Raw genomic sequence first — 21,835 nt, forward strand, 5'->3', positions numbered from 1 at the left:
TCATGTCTTGGTGCTTCTTTGTTCTTGTTATTTTGGTTTCTTTGTTCATATCTTGGTGTTTCTTTGTTCATGTCTTGTTGGTTTCTTTGTTCATGTCTTGGTGTTTCTTTGTTCTTGTTATTTTGGTTTCTTTGTTCATGTCCTGGTGTTTCTTTGTTCTTGTCATGAAGGTTTCTTTGTTGATGTCTTGTTGGCTTCTTGGTTCATGTTTTGGTGTTTCTTTGTTCATGTCTTGGTGCTGCTTTGTTCATGTCTTGGTGTTTCTTTGTTCTTGATATTTTGGTTTCTTTGTTCATGTCTTGATGGCTTCTTTGTACATGTCTTGGTGTTTCTTTGTTCTTGTCATGTTGGTTTCTTTGTTGATGTCTTGTTGGTTTCTTTGTTCATGTCTTGGTGTTTCTTTGTTCATGTCTTGGTGCTTCTTTGTTCTTGTTATTTTGGTTTCTTTGTTCATATCTTGGTGTTTCTTTGTTCATGTCTTGGTGTTTCTTTGTTTGTGTCTTGTTGGTTTCTTTAATGTCTTGTTGTTTCTTTGTTCATGTCTTGTTTGTTTCTCTGTTCAAGTCTTAGTGTTTCTTTGTTCATGTCATGTTGATTCCTTTGTTCATGTCTTGTTGGGTTCTATGTTCATGTCTTGTTGGTTTCTTTGTTCATGTCTTGGTGTTTCTTTGTTCATTTCTTGTTGGTTTCTCTGTTCATGTCTTGTTGGTTTATTTGTTCTTGTCATGTTGGTTTCTTTGTTCTTGTCATATTGGTTTCTTTGTTCATGTCTTAGTGTTTCTTTGTTCATGACTTGTTGATTTCTTTGCTTTTGTCATTTTAGTTTCTTTGTTCATGTCTTGTTGGTTTATTTGTTCTTGTCATGTTGGTTTCTTTGTTCATGTCTTAGTGTTTCTTTGTTCATGACTTGTTGATTTCTTTGCCTTTGTCATTTTAGTTTCTTTGTTCATGTCTTGTTGGTTTCTTTGTTTTTGTCATGTTGGTTTCTTTGTTCATGTCTTAGTGTTTCTTTGTTCATGACTTGTTGATTTCTTTGCTTTTGTCATTTTGGTTTCTTTGTTCATGTCTTGTTGGTTTCTTTGTTCATGTCTTGTTGGTTTTTTTGTTCATGTCTTGTTGATTTCTTTGTTCATGTCTTGGTGTTTTTTTGTTCTTGTTATTTTGGTTTCTTTGTTCATGTCCTGGTGTTTCTTTGTTCATGTCTTGTTGGTTTCTTTGTTTATGTCTTGTTGGTTTCTTTTTTTTATTTCTTGTTGGTTTCTCTGTTCATGTCTTAGTGTTTCTTTGTTCTTGCCATGTTGGTTTTTTTGTTCATGTCTTGTTGGTTTCTTTGTTCATGTCTTGTTGGTTTCTTTGTTCTTGTCATGTTGGTTTCTTTGTTCATGTCTTAGTGTTTCTTTGTTCATGACTTGTTGATGTCTTTGCTTTTGTCATTTTGGTTTCTTTGTTCATGTCTTGTTGGTTTCTTGGTTCATGTCTTGATGGTTTCTTTGTTCTTGTCTTAGTGTTTCTTTGTTCATGACTTGTTGATTTCTTTGCTTTTGTCATTTTGGTTTCTTTGTTCATGTCTTGTTGGTTTCTTGGTTCATGTCATGTTGGTTTCTTTGTTCTTGTCTTAGTGTTTCTTTGTTCATGACTTGTTGATTTCTTTGCTTTTGTCATTTGGTTTCTTTGTTCATGTCTTGTTGGTTTCTTTGTTCATGTCTTGTTGGTTTTTTTGTTCATGTCTTGTTGATTTCTTTGTTCATGTCTTGGTGTTTCTTTGTTCTTGTTATTTTGGTTTCTTTGTTCATGTCCTGGTGTTTCTTTGTTCATGTCTTGTTGGTTTCTTTGTTTATATCTTGTTGGTTTCTTTTTTTTTATTTCTTGTTGGTTTCTCTGTTCATGTCTTAGTGTTTCTTTGTTCTTGCCATGTTGGTTTTTTTGTTCATGTCTTGTTGGTTTCTTTGTTCATGTCTTGTTGGTTTCTTTGTTCTTGTCATGTTGGTTTCTTTGTTCATGTCTTAGTGTTTCTTTGTTCATGACTTGTTGATGTCTTTGCTTTTGTCATTTTGGTTTCTTTGTTCATGTCTTGTTGGTTTCTTGGTTCATGTCTTGTTGGTTTCTTTGTTCTTGTCTTAGTGTTTCTTTGTTCATGACTTGTTGATTTCTTTGCTTTTGTCATTTTGGTTTCTTTGTTGATGTCTTGTTGGTTTCTTTGTTCATGTCTTGTTGGTTTCTTTGTTCGTGTCTTGTTGATTTCTTTGTTCATGTCTTGGTGTTTCTTTGTTCTTGTTATTTTGGTTTCTTTGTTCATGTCCTGGTGTTTCTTTGTTCATGTTTTGTTGGTTTCTTTGTTTATGTCTTGTTGGTTTCTTTTTTTAGGTCTTGTTGGTTTCTTTGTTAATGTCTTGGTGTTTCTTTGTTCATTTCTTGTTGGTTTCTCTGTTCATGTCTTAGTGTTTCTTTGTTCTTGTCATGTTGGTTTTTTTGTCATGTCTTCGTGTTTCTTTGTTCATGTCTTGTTGGTTTCTTTGTTCATGTCCTGGTGTTTCTTTGTTCGTGTCTTGGTGTTTCTTTGTTCATTTCTTGTTGGTTTCTCTGTTCATGTCTTAGTGTTTCTTTGTTCTTGTCATGTTGGTTTTTTTGTCATGTCTTCGTGTTTCTTTGTTCATGTCTTGTTGGTTTCTTTGTTCATGTCCTGGTGTTTCTTTGTTCGTGTCTTGTTGGTTTCTTTGTTCATGCCTTGTTGGTTTCTTTGTTCATGTCTTGGTGTTTCTTTGTTCATGTCTAGTTGGTTTCTTTGTTCATGTCTTGTTGGTTTCTTTGTTCATGTCTTGTTGGTTTCTTTGTTCATGTCTTGTTGATTTCTTTGGTTATGTGTTGTTGGTTTCTATGATCATGATCCTTGATAATATTCCTGTACTTTTCGTTTAACAAAGTCTATCGACAGATTGTAGATATTCATAAAGGCGCTAATTTCGCCCCTTTAATAGCAGACTTGATTTTTTGTACTGTTATGAATCACAGTTTATGACCAAATTCAGTAAAACCCTTCTAAATTGCGTTTCAACAACACTTATCGTTATCTTGATATTTTTTTCGTTAGATAATCCAGGATTTTCTAAATACTGTGCCGAAATATACACAAAGGAACTCACTTTAAATAAATCTAATGTAAGTGATAATAACTGTCCTTTCCTTGATTTAGATATTTCTGTTTTACACAGGAAACCCCACACTATTTACGACAAAAAGGACAATGATTCGTTCCCTATTGTAAATTTTTATTTTTTAAGATGGTGGTGTTAGGGGACGACCATTTGATATTCTGGAGGGGGCAGGAGAATTTGTTTTGGATCGGTTATCTATTTTTGTAAACTAAGAGGACAGGTTATCTATTTTCTGCACTATTGAAGCAAGATTTTTTATTTTCATTAAGGCAAGGGACTGATTATTTATTTTCACAACTATAATATATTCGAAAACATACAATTTTTGAATTATTTGTTTATTATAAATAATACATGTATAGTCAAGTCATTATGTACCATTTAATCAGAAATAATCATCATCTTCTGCATGAAATGAATCTTCTATATTCCCAACTGCATATACATGTACATGCATATAAAACAGTATTAAAGTATGGTTGAAGTAGACTTTTTGTTAAAGTATTGGCAAACATATTTCGCCGAGTGGAGCTAGGAAATGTTTTTTAAGGGTTTTGGAGCCATTGAAGGCCCAAGAAACTATAGAACAAATGATGCAAAATCATGCTTTCTGGATGTTCCCAAAACCCTTTCTTAATCTGAAAATGCATGTTCTGTTAAAATATTTTTTTGACAATATTTTGGTTAAAAAACAAAATGTATAGATTCAGTGCAAGACTTAAGTTTCTAGGGACAACATCAAAAGACAAAAATGCATGATAAAGCAAAAATGTAATTCACATAGTTAGGTCTGTGGCTTCTTTTTTTTTTTTAGCTCATGATCAAGTTAATAGCAAATTTACTAAATTACTAAAGAAATGCAACACTAACAGAATACAGAAGGGCAATCAATGACAAATAGACAAATAAACAAGAAACATTGATCCCGAAAAATCAGGGGCTACGTCTGAGGGAGAACAGAACTTGATTCTTGCAAGGCACTCGCCGTGAACACAATTTGATATTGAGACAAGCTTTTGGGTTTGAAATTTCCTACATGAGGCGTTTGCCTCAATGTAGTTACGGCCCTGTAATAAAAGTGAGGTAAGTGTTCTGAGAAAATATACATCAAGTTAAATGAAACCAATTTTCAGACATTTCAAGTACATTTAAATAATATTTATACTTTTATTATTAAAAGATTTGGAAAGTGTTTCCCGATTTTTTTTGGGGGGGAAAAGATGAATTTATGAAGAATCTCGTGCCATCTCATACTTTTGATTAGACCTGTTGAGTTATTTATTTTCAATACATTGCAAGTCAGGTAATTCATTTTCAAACTAACCCAGAACAAACTATTTATGTTTGTGATTATCATGGCTGAGTTATTTATTTTCAAAAAATCCCCTATCAGTCAGGATTCTACTTCGTCAAAATTATCTCCCCATTACGCCAGTTCATTTTTACAATCGTAGAAATGGAAGCCATTGTAGGGATGACGCGCCAGTTTTGCTCTCGGAAACCGATAAATTTATCCACATTGCACCATTACGATCCTTATATGTCAGTTGTATTTTAAAAGACAAATGTATCAACTAGCTAATGAGCATCAGTTAATGATCTTGTCTGCATTGGTTCAACTTAAAACTATTGTCTGATCTGTTTTCAGGTGGAATTTTCGAAAATTCATAAACATTAAAAAAAATTCCAATTAAATATTTCGTGAAAGGACAGATTTTTTTAGTGGTTGAAGACTATAAACCCTAGTTTTCACACACAAATAATTATAATTTTTCGAAGATATGCATTTTCATCCAAACTGAAAGACTGTCGTCAAGTACTTTCAGTCAAAAAAAAATAGCTATTCGAACACACCTACTCTGTTTTTGTGATTCATTTATAGATAGGTATTTCAATTGACCCACAGGGGCTTGTTAAGTGGGTCAGACGAGGTTTTACTGTCAATGGCGATCGCTATCCTATATAAAAAACGGTTTTTTTTTTAGGATAGCGATCGCAATTAACAGTAAAACCTCGTCTGACCCACTAAAAAAGCCCCTGTGCTTGACCCATATATTCATCTTTTAATACTGTGGTTTTTGATATTATAAAGTCAAAACTGTAGCTTTGATATACAAAAATGATAGAATCTCAAGTGAGACGATGTATGAAATATCCTTGCTTTGAACGATATCAAGACAAAATATTCAACTCAAACACAGCCTAACATAAAAAGGTGCACTCGATTTTCTCTTTTCTCTTCAGTCACATAATGGGAGGGCAGACACGAAAATTACTGAACTAATAGATTGATATGTTTTCCGTCCTTGGTAAATTTCCAAATAAAATCGGAGGTTATGCATTTTCTACATCCAACTTGAAAGATACCCATGTCGTCGACTTGCTATCTAATTGTTCTGCTTAACTATGTACTAAATAAATTTAAAACTGACGCAAATGGTGTTTTTAAAATAAAACACTTCGTAATTGAGAAGAAAATTGTAATTTTGTTTGTTTCTATTAACTTTTAAAATTGTTGTCACTATTGTAAACATTACAGTAAGCATTTATCGCCTTCTCTAACAAAAAGCTTCGATTCTTTTGTTCTATTTCAACCGGGTTTCCGACTGCTATTTCTATCTATAAATACTTGCAGATCACGGATTATAAGCCATTTGAATTGTGTTCTCTTCACCTCAATGTGTAAACAATTAATGTTCTTCGGAAGAACTATTCCTTGTATTAACGAATCTACGTCACCACCGGCAAAGTTGCCGACTTTTCTCAAATCGCTACAATAAAATCTATCTTTTTCATTAGCACCAACTTTTAAAATTCCTAATTCTAATGTATCGGTCTTGTCTATAATATTCCCTGTAGATATAATAAGTCTTGATATATTTAATGGTTTTTCAAATATTATTTTAAAATATTGCCTTTTCTTTATTCCTTTCGCCCAAAAATATGAATTATTTGTATAAATATTTTCCGGACGGTATCCTGGTACGATATCCATGTCGATCTTAAATTTAGCAGGCGGTTTATCTCCTTGAGGTAAAATCGTAATAAGCGGAACTTTAGATCCAAATCCTTTAAATTTTATGTCAACTGATGGCATCATTTTATTTTTTAAAGATGAAATCCTTCCAATGTGTTGAAATAAACTGTATGGTGAGTGTATTGGTAATGGTTGACCCATATATCTCCGAATATATCCTAGAAGAATATCACATGGAGACGAAGAAAAATTCGACAGCAAGACAGATGATATAGAGAAAAGATCCTTAGAATGAAACATTTTTCCTATGAATCCAAGGCTTGAAAATTCTAAACATATCCAACTTTCATTTTGTCTGAGAACAAAACTTTTAATATCATTTAAAAATCCTGGTGCTACAAGAATGTCATCTTCGAGCTGAATAAAATACTTGTTGATACCTTGGCTATAAAGCATTAAAAATGCAAAATCAATATTTTGTTTTGATCTCCATTTTACTCTTGCAACAGGGTCTGCCTTTGTTTTTTTAAGTATTGCAAGGTCTGGGTAAATTTTTGACGGAGCACTTATAATGTGGATGAGTCCGCTGTCAAAATGAATTCTGAAGTCTAAATATAATAATCGTGCTGTATGTTTATTCCATGCCATATCTAAATCTGCCATAAAAATCACAATGACCACCTCACTTGCTATACTGTTGTCGATATTGGATACCAATGAGTTTAATGTGAAGTTGAGGTAGTAGTAGTTGTTAAAAGGTCTTTTCACCGTGGGTATTGCCAATGTCAAATAACCTGTTAATAAATACAATAAGTCAAATTAAGTTAAATGTTATTCGAAGAGCTGTTACAGATAAAAAAAAATACTAGTGTTCATGACGAGAAAAACAGAACAACAAATCAATAACTCAGGTTCTACTAAGCAGGACGACCTCGATGAAGAGCGATATATCTGAACTGAGATGTTGACACAAGCACTGTATTTTGGGTATAACGGCAGAATTTTGTTACTAAGGACCCAGTGAGGAGTTGTCGATAGTGATTTTGTGCGTACAGGCAACTTTGTTTTCTTCTTAATTAAATATCGAATTTAAATTTCCTTTCCGACAGTGTGTGGATGTGCAGCTATACAACGAACAATTACTTAAACGAGAGTCCACTGTTCGGAGAGCCGACAGCATTGCTTCAGAAGTTGTGCAGACAACTTATGAGGTTTACAGACCGCACCAATTTATTTACACAGATTAACGTATGTACTATTGTTAAAAAGCTATGACAAAATACTTATTCAATTGTTAGTTTACCTGCTGAATTTCTTCTGTGTCCATAAAGAATAACACTATCATCTGTATTACCATACTTGTTGTAGTATTGCTGAAATGCAGAAAGCGGGGAAGGTAACGCCAAAGTGTCGTTTTCTTGTTTTCGCCAACTATTGAAGAACGAAGCATCAGCATTATCGTTTTCATTACTGTTATGGATTTTTTTGTCTGGCTCTGGTTTCTTTGCTTCTCTAGTCAACCTCACGTTTGGAACAATGTTCTTTCGAAATATTGTTTCATTTACTGCAAACTGTGCCTACAGGTAAAACAACATGATATAAAATACAACGAGATGGGATCGACTGTTTTCAGATATAGATGATAATAAACTTCAAGATTTGAAATCATCAAGTTAAAGAAAGTCGAAATATTAGTTATAACGGTTCATCAGTTAGTACACACATTTTTCAATCATCAAACTAATTTAATACATGATAGCTATAAATGAATGAAATCGTCAGTATCGAACATGAGATCTTCTTTTTTTTTTGCTTATTTAACAAATCAAAATTTGCAAAGCTTTAAGTTCGGTTCAAAGATTCATAGGTCAACTGAAATCGAAACAAACAACGGAAAAGAATGGTGAACCTAAAACTTTTCTGTTCGGGATGAACACATCTTTAAACGTTAAATCAAATGATTGATTGTTGGAAGCTCAACGTCCAGTGGCAATATTTCATTCATGTTCGATACTATTTACTGTTAGTGAGCTGCTTTTAGTGTTCATTATACACCAACTGCACGAATAACAACAAACAATAAGCGGTAAATGTTGTCTTTTTTCTTTTTCTTTTTGAATATAAAATTCAGATTTAAACGCTAGAAACATATAGAATGTTTAGATGCCGTCTTACCTCTTGTATTTCTAGCAAGTGTTTCAATGGTTGTGGTATGTGTACATCAACTAAAATAAATCAAAATTGTTGTAGAAATAATGTATTTTTACCCCCATCAAACGCCCGGCGGAGGATAAATCAAAATTGTTGTAGAAATAATGTATTTTTACCCCCATCAAACGCCCGGCGGAGGACATTTTAGCGCATTGATAGGACATTTGCGCGAAAAAAATCGGACGTTTTAGCGACAAAGTTTCAGCGCCTAATTTTTAACCCATTTTAGCGAAATATTTTTAACCCATTATAATATATAACAGATAACAAAATATAATAGACCCAAGACAGTACAGTATAAAAAATATGTTGTCCATTCAAATACAATAATAAATGTCTAAAAGATTTAATCAAATGTTAAAAGTCCGTTCTAGCCCTAGAGAACGTACGTAATTGGTTCTGGATATAGTTACCCCCTGTACAATACTGTTAAATTGCATAAGGAACTGTTCTTTCTCTTTATCATGTCTAGATTGTGGTGCACATTCTTCTATACTTCGTATTTTTAAATATGTTGGTGTTTGCAATTTGATAATAGTGTCATAGCTGAGTTACAACTTTTTTTGCTCATTATAACAGGCACGTAACGACTCTGGACCATTATTTGTTCGCTTTGAATTACACAGAACTTCTGCCCAAAGATTAGTGAGATTATTCAACCAGGTAAGATTTCGCTAAAATGGGCTACAGATTATACAGGTGAACGGACTAATCCGGCGCTAAAATAGGCTCTAATGTCGGCGCTAAAATGTCCCCTAGTGGTTTAAATTTATTCGCTAAAATGTCCTACGCCCCAAACGCCAAACCTTAGATTGTTTTATCTTCTTATAGTGTACATGAAAAACATATCAATGTATATTTTTTTTTAAATATTTGTATATACATGTATTATACTCCTTTTTATTTGTGCTGGGTCTCTGTCACATTGACGTATACCCAAACATCTTCTTTTATTGATATTGATATGTTATGGCAAAACAGATCTTGTAGAAAATCGTATTGAAAATGATTTGTTGAACATACTTCAACAAGTGGTTATGGTTGCCTTTTGATTGTTGTCTTGGCCCTGCAACATATCTAGAATAAAGATTAATTGAGCCATTACAATTTATTAACCAACTAAGAACATTATTGCCAAAAATGACTGGTTATTAAAAATAACATATTTTCTGTAATGGCCCTGTTTTTTTCTGTAATGGCCCTGTTTTTGTGTAATGGCCCTGTTTTTGTGTTATGGCCCGGTTATTTCTGTAATGGCCCTGTTTTTCTGTAATGGCCCTGTATTAATGCCCAGCTTGTCTGTGTCAGCCCAGTTAGGGTTTTTAATAAAGTTAATAAGACCTTTTTGTATTTTATTTAATTTAGTAACCAGCAACAAACATTAAAGAACCATATAAAGGGATCGCTGTTCATCCTGTTTTCAACACATAACTTCTTTCAACTTAATATCTTGGATATTTGGTATATTTAAAGCTTGATCATGGTGAAGTACAATTTTTTTTCAAACTAAACTGTCATTAAAAGAGTAAGAGAGTACATCAAGTTGGCAGTAACACATACACTTTTTTCAGTTGATTAATAAATGTATTAAGAAATGGGTGTTTTATAATGGCCCTTATACTTCAAAAGTTCGGCTTTACTATAGTATTAATGAATGGGTATAATGGCCCTGTTATATGTCCAAGGTCTGTAATAATGGTCGAGGAAGTCTGTAATGGCCATTTTTTATTTATTTTTTCGCAGAGAAAAAAAACAACATTATACTCAGGCTATGGAAGAAGCGATTCGAAAAAAACTTGTCTTATATCAACGAGCGATATTGTCTTATATCAACGAGTTGCATTATGGGAAATTTCAGACGATGATGCATGAGTTCGAATGAGACAACTTTCCATCAAAGTAATAATTTGTTCAATGTAAACCATTATAGATCAAAGTAGGGCCTTTAACACGGTACCTTGGCTCACAGCGAACACCACGCTATGTAGGACCAAAAAGTTACAAGTGTTAAACCATTCAAACAGGAAAACCAACGGTCTAATTTGTATAAAATACGAGATTCAAAAGTACAGGTCAGATTTTGTCGAATCAATCTGAACGAGGACAGTATGATTCATCTTTGGTACAAGTTAGTTTCATTGTTACCAATAAAGAAAGTCTTCCAAGTTTGCGTTGGGAGAATATCGGATATATATATATTATTTCGATGCCTTCATTATAAAGTTTGCTAAATTTTATATATGTGAACAATCATTTTGATACTTAGCTATTTGATAACGACATTGTTTATTAAACCCTTATTTGATTAGTTTTGCTTCCAAAACCAATTGAGAAAGATGTTTCCAAAAACAATTTGAATGTAAGCAATGGTCTTAAAACTGCTTATTTACATACAATACTACTATAAGAAGTAAAATCACAAAAATACTGAACTCCGATGAAAACTCAAAACAGAAAGTCCCTTTTCAAATGGTAAAAACAAATGATAAACACACCAAACGAATGGACAGCAACAGTCATATTTCTGACTCGGTTCTGGCACTGTCAAATTTTAAAAATGTTGGATTGAACTTGTCTTTACAGCGCTAAACCTCTCACGTGTATGACAGTCTCATCAAATTTTGTCATCGTGAAAAAAAGACATAATAGGTAAAATTGTCAAAATATGAGTACAGCAGTCTAATATCAATACTAATAAGTACTAATATTGATATAACAAAAACACTGCTATGATATTTTAAAAGTATCGCATTGATATAAGAATTAATAGCATTTGTTTATTAATGTATATAAGAAAAACATAGCACTTCAAATTTTACACGGACATAGACTTTTGCCTCTAACTAACTTCTGAATATATATTTGGAATCAATTGATGTTTATATTTGAACAATAACTTTTAAAGTAAGTATTTTCTTAATTTTTCGTTGCCGAAAACTACAATTTCCGCATGGAATGTCTGCATATTTACAATTGATTTTAGACAATTTCGCTATGTGATATAAGAAATGTTTTTATCGATTCGCTTCTTCCATAGACTGATACTTCGAACAATCACTCATAGAAAACAATTGGTCAAATTTACTTATACCCGCATAAAAAATAAAAACTTACTTTTGCTACCTACCTGTGATAAGAAAATTGAAGATCCACACGATGACAAATATACAAAGTAATTGTTTCCAACATTTAAGTCGTGTATTTTTCATTCTTCCTGTAAAAGAAATTTTTCTGTCAATCAAATATTTCTCATATCATTATTGTCATATATCTGCTTAAAAAATACTACCGTTCGTACAATGTATATGCCTATTATAATAGATAAAAGTAAATCAATTCCATATAAAAAAAAATATACATTGTCGACGATTAATTATTTACATATTTCATATAAATGATTAAAATGATATTTTTATCTAATGATTTGAATAAAAAATTGAGAGTGGAAATGGAGACAACACGACCAAAGAGCAGAAAACAGCAGAAAGACGCCAATGGGTCTTCAATACAGCTAGAAAGTGCCGATTTCGGAGGCGTGCATCAGCAAGTCCCTTGAAAAAAATGTATTTATTTATATACATAATTATATATATATTGACGTTTTCTCTAATAAAAGCTATTATTAATTTTATCTATGCTACAAAGGGGACATATAAACATATGACATTTATATTTAACAATGCGTAAAATGCAATTAAATTCTGGAAAAAAACGGAAAAAAACCAACAGAACTAGGTAGGGATACATAAGTACAGATGATTTTCTGTAAATGTCTGTCAACATAAGCTTTGAAATACAAAGACAACTATATTTATACATATTTATTTCACGGATCATATCCTTATTAAATTAAAATAAAATGGAATAAGAAAGAAGAACAAGAAGAAAAAACAGGTTAGAAAGTGCATATGTAAACACAAAACTTACTCCAATTTCTTCAATACAGTCAGGAATCTACTTCGCCAAATGATCTCCCCATCACGCCAGTTAATTTTCACAATCGTAAAAATGGAAGCCATTGTAGGGATGACGCGCTTCTTGTGTACCATTTGGAGTTTAGTATGGTGTTCATTATCACTGAACCAGTATATATTTGTTTAGGGGCCAGCTGAAGGACGCCTCCGGGTGCGAGAATTGTTCGTTGCATTGAAGACCTGTTAGTGACCTTCTGCTGTTTACTCTATGGTCGGGTTGTTGTCTCTTTGGCACATTCCCCATTTCCATTCTCAATTTTATTGTCTAATCGGTTGTCAGGTGGAATTTTAAAAAAATTCATAAACATTTAAAAAAAATTCTAATTAGTGTTTCGTGGAAGGGTAGACTAGATTTTTTTAGTTGTTGAAGACTATACACCCTAGTTATCACACACAAAAAAATATAATTTTTCGAAGATATGCATTTTCATCATCCAACTTGAAAGACTGTCGTCAAGTACTTTTAGTAAAAAAAATAGCTATTCGAACCACAGGCACTTGTCTCAGAAAAAATCTAATATACTTTATATTAAGATATACAAGATTTTTTGTCTGAGACAAGTGCCTGTGATTCGAACACACCTTCTCTGCAAATATTCACGATCGGAGAGCTGATATTCCTCAATTACAAAGACCGTGGTATTGTTTCTTACATCAATAATTTACAAGCAGGCGGAAACCCAGTTGAAATAGAACAAAAGATTCGAAGCTCCTTGTCAGAGAACGCGACAAATGCTTACTGTAATGTTTACTATATATAGTAACAAAAAAAAAAGTTAATAGAAACAATTAAAATGACAATTTTCTTCTCAATTACGAATTGTTCTATTATAAAAACACCATTTGCATAATGTTTCAATTTATCTATTTCATAGTTAAGCAGAACAATTAGATATCAAGTCGACGACATGCGTATCTATCAAGTCGGATGTAGAAAATGCATAACCTCCGATTTTTTAAAAAAAAAATACCACGATCGGAGAACATATCTATCTATTAGTTCAAAAATTTTCGTATCTGCCCTTCCATTATATAAATGTGACTCAAGAAAAAAAAATGGATAATACATACCATACAAACATTACATCAATTCATCTCAGTCCTAGTTAGTCTGTTCAGTTTTTGGTTATTGATCGGAACCTGGAATAGAAAATGCTTTCACGTTAATAATTTTAAAAGTTTAGATGAATAAAACTGCAAATTATAATGTTTAACCGACTTGTTCATTGTACGGTACACACGTATATAAATTGTAACGTTTGACCGACTTGTTCATTGTACGGTACACACGTATATAAAATTGTAACGTTTGACCGACTTGTTCATTGTACGGTACACACGTATATAAATTGTAACGTTTGACCGACTTGTTCATTGTACGGTACACACGTATATAAATTGTAACGTTTGACCGACTTGTTCATTGTACGGTACACACGTATATAAAATTGTAACGTTTGACCGACTTGTTCATTGTACGGTACACACGTATATAAATTGTAACGTTTGACCGACTTGTTCATTGTACGGTACACACGTATATAAATTGTAACGTTTGACCGACTTGTTCATTGTACGATACACACGTATATAAATTGTAACGTTTGACCGACTTGTTCATTGTACGATACACACGTATATAAATTGTAACGTTTGACCGACTTGTTCATTGTACGATACACACGTATATAAAATTGTAATGTTTAACCGACTTGTTCATTGTACGGTACACACGTATATAAATTGTAACGTTTAACCGACCTGTTCATTGTACGGTACACACGTATATAAAATTGTAACGTTTGACCGACTTGTTCATTGTACGGTACACACGTATATAAAATTGTTTAAAACATTTTACAACAAAAGATAAATTTAAAAGAACATGTTCATCAACTATTGAAGGGGTCTGTAGATGGCCAGTTGCATGAATGAAAGGTTTTTAATATCCAACTTATCCACTTTTACAGAGGCAGTTAAAATTTCCCGCATTTCATCCCTGTCAACCCACTCTGCAAAACCCCCTTCTTAGATCTATCATTTATTTGTTGTCGTCCTAAATATGCATGGAACTCATACTGTGCATCCGGTCATTAGACAGAGAACAAATAAGCAATGATACATTGATTTTAGTGGGTCTATGCATATACCGGTATGCCAAGTTCAACAGCACAGCTTTCGAGTAATGCAGTGTACAGAGTAACTCCTTTAACAGGAGCTGTCGATATAAGTATTGGGCATCTTAGAAAATTCTGAATTTTAAAGAATTTGAATGAAAAATAATGCATGCGTCTCTTATAACATAATGGATGCGTCTCTTTGATTTCTTCTGGTTCTTTTTCTACAGATGACATTCACTAATTGGTCTACATGTAACTGCTATATATGATCTAGTGCTTTATTCTAAACTTAGGGAAACTCTGACAATGTATCTCCTTGTTTGTCTGTAATTGCAGCTTATTGATTAAAACGTTGAATTGAACAAGCTCTCAACTTACCGGATAGACAGTTTCAACAGAGGATGAAACGATGTAATTAAACTCATCATTTATATAAAAATTGAAATCGATTTGAGTTCAGTATTCTTGTGATTTCACTTTGTTTTGCAGTTTTTCCCTGAGCAGGAAATCCCATATTTCTATTGAAACAATATGTTGTAAAAGTAGAACATATAAATTACCGATAAAGTCTATAGCTACCACTCGCAGATGACTAGTTTGAACGAAAATAAAACACGGTGCACAATTTGCCCGCTACCGTACTAGAAACTATCTATGGTGTCAAAACCTGATCAGCAGAAACAACAAATATGACACAACACTCCAAACAGTGTTGTTCAGTCTTTGTGACACAACACTCCAAACAGTGTTGCTCAGTCTTGCACAACACTCCAAACAGTGTTGCTCAGTCTTACACAACACTCCAAACAGTGCTGCTCCGTCTTTGGTTTTCTATTTTGTGTTTTGTGTACCTTTGTTTATCTTTTCTTCTATTTTCCTTTTTTGTCATGGCATTGTAATAAAATTGAGAATGGAAATGGGGAATGTGTCAAAGAGACAACAACCCGACCATAGAGCAGACAACAGCAGAAGGTCACCAACAGGTCTTCAATGCAACGAGAAATTCTCGCACCCGGAGGTGTCCTTCAGCTGCCCCCTCAACAAATATATACTAGTTCAGTGATAATGAACACCATATTAAACTCCAAATTGTACACAAGAAACTAAAAGTTAAAATAATACAAGACTAACAAAGGTTCCCGAATGCATGCTGGATTTGAATATCCTTTTGGTATCTTAATTTCGACTCTCTTTTACCGATTTAGATTCGTCATAGAATTTGACCGAAATTTGAAGTGTATGGAAGAAGCTACGTGGCACAGTTTCGATTGAGTTTAAATGACTATATGCATTACCTTGAACGAATAACGAAGATGATGTATCGATCGATGTTCAGCATTGCTAGTTTACAGATTACAATTTTTGAGGTTGAAATCTATATGATGATATAAGAGTAAATTAACAGAAAGAGGCATTGCTTATTTCCTAAAAATAAATATGCTCACGTGGGCTGTTTTCCAAAGAACGTTGAAGTCTGTATGTTGCTATATTGATGTCATCTATTTCTAACGTTTTATTTTATGGAAATATATACTAGTAAGCTGTTGAATTAATTCCTTCACCTTTTGACAGTTTTTTTTGGAACAAGTTCCAGGAAAATCGGTCAAAGCTAATTAAGAATGGATATTTCCAATGGATAAAGCACTGTAGAAAAATGATCATTATAAGTTTAAATAAGAAGATGTGGTATGAGTAACAATGAGACAACTCTCCATTCCAGTCACACTGTATCAAAAGTTAACAATTATAGGTCAAGTACGGCCTCCAACACGCCAACACGGAGCCTTAAATCACAAAGAACATTAAGCTATACACAGAACGGGAAAACCAACGTTCTAATCTATATAAAAAACGAGAGACGAAAACACTTATGAACAACATCAACAAACTACAACCACTGAACAACAGGCTACTGACTAAGAATGAGTTCTGTAGAAAATGTTGAGCTATGTGTATTCAGATAATATTGTTGAAATTTTTTATATATGATCATACTGTGAATATTTTATGTACATGAACGATAACACATTTTCAATTAATAAACTTAAGTAGGCCCTAAATAGAGGGTCGACTGAAATAAAGGTTTGAAATTGAAGCTGCCACAGAAAATGAGGAACAACAGGACAGAGGAAAACCTATAGCTTTGGAACAGACTACATAAACACCTCCCAAAGAATTCTCAAAAGCGAGTGCTAGTAGAGTTAAAGACTTTTAGTTAAACAAAACTACGCCGACCATGCAGACGTAGCTGCGTATTTTTACATCCATACAGAATTAAGCTTTCTTTAGCTATTTGTGTAATATTTTGAGTGTTGCAAAGCACGTGAATGGGTCTTATATCATCGACGTTAACTTTTAATTACTAGTATCTCTCGCTCTATTTTAAGTTCATTATGTACTCTCAGTCTTTTTATCTTGATTTATATCTGTTGTAAATGAATTTGCCAGATTTGAAATTAGTTGCCTCTAGTCATAGGCGGATCCAGGGCGGGGGGGGGGGGGCGGGGGGTTGGGGCTGGGGGTCTGACCCCCCCTTTCGTGGAAAAAAATTGGTTGATTATATAGGGAATCATTGAAGCATGACTGGAGCCCCCCCCCCCCCCCCCCCCCCTTTAGGAAAAGTTCTGGATCCGCCACTGCTAGTAAAACATGGATTATTCTGTCACAATCTGTATCTAATTCAACCAGTCCTGTGCTGTTACTGGTGTTTAAGTAGATTACCATACGAAAGGATGCATAATAACCGAGAACAAATATATAGTTATGTATTTTGTAAAATGGTAATCTAACTAGGAACACGTATATTTAAGCAGTATGTTAGATATCATAATGAATTCTTATCATTCAAATGTCATACGATAAAATATTGAAACACGAAAAAAAAACTGTATTTATAAATGAACTCTAAACAACTTGATTGACCGGTACGATGTGTCGGTGTCTCAACTCAATAGAGACATGTTTTCGCCGTCTTAGATATTTACCAATTTATATGTAAATCAATTGTATCTGATTTTATGCCCTTTATGGGCCCTATAATTTGGGATAATATAAAAATATTCTATTCTATATATTCTATTCTATTCTATTTACCAGTAAAGTCGTTTGATATGTAATTTTACCGATTGTGACATTTTGACTGAGTGTGAATTCACATGATGAGTGATGCATGCACAGCAGGAGACACCACACTTTAGAACTACCCGGTTTCGCTCCTTTTGGAATTCGTGCGATTTCCTCGGATTTTGTCTGTTGCCATGTTTCAAATATTCGGCTTTAATTGTTCCTTATGAAGATAAATCCAGAAAAGTGTCTGATTTAAATATACAATGAAGTAAAGCACCAGTCACACTGTCACGTTTTACTACGTTTTAAAATGCTACGTTTCATCTAGTCTACGTTTTGAATAAAAAATGGCCTATTATTTTGTAAGCTAGGTTTTACTAGGTTTGTGCTACGTTCTTATCACGTTTCCACGGCGCAGTAATCAATATACGTTTCGATACGTAGTAATAACGTTTTCCTACGTTCCGCTAAGCTTTGAAACGTATTTACTAGGTTTCTACTTCGTTTCAATTTTCGCTACGTTTGTTGTTGAATTTTCAAAACATACGGGGCAGGTCCCGTTTTGAACAAAGGATCGTTTCGTTACGGTTCGTTACGTATATTTCCGTATAGGTTCTTATGCATCCATGACTTTCAAATATTCCACTTTAATAGTTCCTTTTGAAGGTAAATCCAGAACAGTGCCTGATGTATTTATACAATGAGGTCACGAACACAACAAAAGGAACTTTTTTCTTGTGAAACTGGCATTAGTCGTTGTAATGCAGAGGGATGAAATTGTTACTAGATGCCGATGACAAATTAAACATAGTTTTTGGTAATTGGTGAGTTCTTGAACAAAGTACTTTAGTATTCTATTAGGTTTATCTATAATTCTATAGAAACTGAGAAACACCATGCAAGCGATTGTAGCCTGAGGTGAGACTATCTTTTTGATTTTCTTTAATTTGTTCTCTTCATGAACATGCATTAACAATTTGTTCATCAAACTATCTACCGAATACTTTATTTTTACAAAGAATTAGAAATAAGCACAAATGATTTAAAAAAAGCATAAAATATATAAAGTGTTATTATATTTTTGTACAGATATTGAGATAAGGATAAATCCCTCAGGCAACCTTTGATAGATTTTGCAATGTTTAATATTCTATTTGATGATATGTATCTAGTCGGGTTTTTTTTCATTTCATCAGAAAAATTACAGAAAAATTACCACCGTTTATCCATTGTATGTCTACCTACCAGTCATTGTTAGCAGGATGTTATCTATCCATTTGTTAAAATATGTACAACTTATACATTGATATCATCGGCTGGCCTTAGTAGAGCGAAACACTATTGTTTTATACAATTTTATAAATGTTAAAGTGTAAAATGATCAGGTGACCGGAGCAAGTTATTTAAAATATTTATTCAGACGTTTAATATACATTTCAAAAAGGCGGCATTTATAACAATATCATAATATAGGAAAGTGTTCACTTGATACTATCATTGTGGAAACATGATTTGCTGAAATGCGTTCAATGGTCAACACTCTTTACATTACTTCGAGTACTCTCAGATATGTATATACAGTGCCTTTCTGTTGTGTGGATGTACAAGTACCCGTTCACGTCCACTCCGCTGTGTTTTTATGTATTTCTATAAGTATCCATCTGATGAGTGCAGCCTTTTTTAACTGATTTTTATTCTTTGTCCTTATGTTGTACTGTTACATAGGTTATGGGTAGGGTTAAGTGCAATCTATCATGTTTAACACCGTCTGTACCATTTCAGGAGCCTGTAATTCAGTGGTTGTCGTTTGTTGCTGTTTAACATATTTGCTTTTTTGTTCATTAATTTGTACATATATAAGGCCGTTAGTTTTCTCGTTTGAATTGTTTTACATTTGTCATTTTAGCTGACTATGTGGTAGGGGCTTCGGTTATTGTTGAAGACCGTGTGGTGACCTATACCTGTCAAGTTCTGTGTCATTTGGTCTTTTGCAGAGAGTTGTCTCATTGCAATCATACATGTACAAATGTACCACATTTTCTGAACTTTATACTAGTATACACGGAGTGCTAATAGAAACACAATCCCTACATGTATTTTCCATTTAATAAAAAAAACTGTTTCTAAAATAAGGAGAATAGAAGTTGAACAATCGGTCTGTTTTTTAGAAGACTTCTAGCCAATGAGACAACAACCCGACCGAAGAGCAAAATCCAACATAGAGCCACCGCTTATGTATTTAACGCAGTGAGAAAAAATCTTCAGCAATAGGTGCGCTTCAGTGGGCTAATAAACAATAATAAAATTGAGAATGGAAATGGGGAATGTGTCAAAGAGACAACAACCCGACCAAATAAAAAACAACAGCAGAGGGTCACCAACAGGTCTTCAATGTAGCGAGAAATTACCGCACCCGGAGGTGTCCTTCAGCTGGCCCCATAACAAATATATACTAGTCCAGTGATAATGAACGCCATACTAATTTCCAAATTGTACACAAGAAACTAAAATTAAAATAATACAAGACTAACAAAGGCCAGAGGCTCCTGACTTGGGACAGGCGCAAAAATGCGGCGGGGTTAAACATGTTTGTGAGATCTCAACCCTCCCCCTATACCTCTAACCAATGTAGAAAAGTAAACGTATAACAATACGCACATTAAAATTCAGTTCAAGAGAAGTCCGAGTCTGATGTCAGAAGATGTAACCAAAGAAAATAAACAAAATGACAATAATACATAAATAACAACAGACTACTAGCAGTTAACTGACATGCCAGCTCCAGACTTTAATTAAACCGACTGAAAGATTATGATTTCATCATATGAACATCAGGCACAATCCTTCCCGTTAGGGGTTTAGTATCATACCATCATAACATATATGAGAAGAACATAACCCGTGTCATGCCAACAACTGTTTTTAGAATAAATGTGTTTAGTTCCGATGCAAAGACCTTACCAGTGACTCAATATTAACGCCAACATATGCAATCTTTAATGACTTGACAACAGTATCGTAATTATATCCCTTCTTAATAAGTCTATTCAAAGGTTTTGTAAGTTTCTGAGGTGAATACTGACACCTTTGTGCTTTATAAAGAATATTACCATAAAAAATTGGATGTGAAATACCTGAACGTATTAGAAGTCTGCATGTTGAGCTATATTTACGAATGATGTCTTTATACCGATGATAAAATTTAGTAAATGTTTTGATTAGTTTGTGATATCGAAAACCCTGGTGTAATAATTTTTCAGTAATACATAAATTTCTCTCATTAAAATCTAAAACATTGTTACATACACGAGCGAATCGTACAAGTTGAGATATATATAAACACCGTAAGATGGTGACAAGGGAACGTCACCATCTAAAAACGGATAATTAACGATAGGAAATGAAAAATCATCCCTTTTATCATAAATTTTAGTATTCAGCTTTCCATTAGTGATATAGATATCAAGATCGAGAAAAGGGCTGTGGTCATTGTTAGTATTATCTTTATTTAAAGTAAGTTCAACAGGATAAATTTCATTAATATACATACTGAAGTCGTCAATGTATACTACTTCAGCAAAATGGACGCCACACTAACCTCTGAATCATAAAAATGAACCAAAACAAAAGAAACCAGATGCTCCGCAGGGCGCAGCTATATACGACCGCAGAGGTTGAACCCTGAACAGTTGGGGCAAGTATGGACACAACATTTAAGCTGGATTCAGCTCTAAATTTGGATTGTGATTAAAAAGTTGACACAGCATAGGTTTCTGACATAGAATAAATGTGGTCTAATGAACTTAAAATATTTTTTTTGTCTTTGAGCAATTCACTATGCTGTTGAATATTAATCCTCTCAAAAGAATGTTTGAAGAAATTTTCTTTTTATTTATGAAATCTGAAATGAGAAAAATTTAACCCCCCCCCCCCCCATTTTGTTTTCACATCCCCCTTTCCCTTTTTCTAAAACTGATCTCAATTCAAATTCCTAATGGAGTTTGCAACAATAACTACTCATTTAAATACATCATAAAATATTAAAATGTAAAATAAAGTGCTTGTTATCACTGAACGGTAAAAATTGTTTTAATTTATCAGTTGGTAGTAAAAGTGAATATACATTGTATATTGTATAAAACAATGATTTAAGTTGATTCAACTACTATTCTGGACAAAGAAAGATAACTCCAATTGAAAATTTCTTGCTATTGCACAATATTGTGCAATTATATATTTCTTGCTATTGCGCAATACTGTGCAACTGAAAATATTTGCTATTGCACAATATTGTGCAATTGAAGATTTCTTGCTATTGCGCAATACTGTGCAATT

At 33.3% G+C, this 21,835-nt stretch overlaps 1 protein-coding gene across 2 annotated transcripts; it reads right to left on the bottom strand.

Moving 5' to 3' along the window:
- Positions 1-5,146: 5,146 nt before the first annotated feature.
- On the bottom strand, positions 5,147-19,201 carry LOC139481132 (alpha-1,6-mannosyl-glycoprotein 4-beta-N-acetylglucosaminyltransferase-like). 2 transcript variants are annotated; one of them, XM_071264243.1, is made up of 6 exons: positions 18,746-19,201; positions 13,386-13,454; positions 11,468-11,554; positions 8,305-8,354; positions 7,433-7,706; positions 5,147-6,923 (listed from the first exon to the last, which is right to left on the bottom strand). In XM_071264243.1, exons 3-6 carry the CDS (start codon positions 11,547-11,549, stop codon positions 5,743-5,745), a joined length of 1,587 nt encoding a protein of 528 aa, XP_071120344.1. In that variant the 5' UTR covers positions 11,550-11,554; positions 13,386-13,454; positions 18,746-19,201; the 3' UTR covers positions 5,147-5,742. The 2 variants fall into 2 exon arrangements, with proteins under 2 accessions (XP_071120344.1, XP_071120343.1); XM_071264242.1 differs by having other exon boundaries at positions 11,468-11,571.
- Positions 19,202-21,835: the final 2,634 nt, after the last annotated feature.

This window comes from Mytilus edulis, chromosome 7, assembly GCF_963676685.1.
Source record: "Mytilus edulis chromosome 7, xbMytEdul2.2, whole genome shotgun sequence".
Lineage (NCBI taxonomy): Eukaryota > Metazoa > Mollusca > Bivalvia > Mytilida > Mytilidae > Mytilus > Mytilus edulis.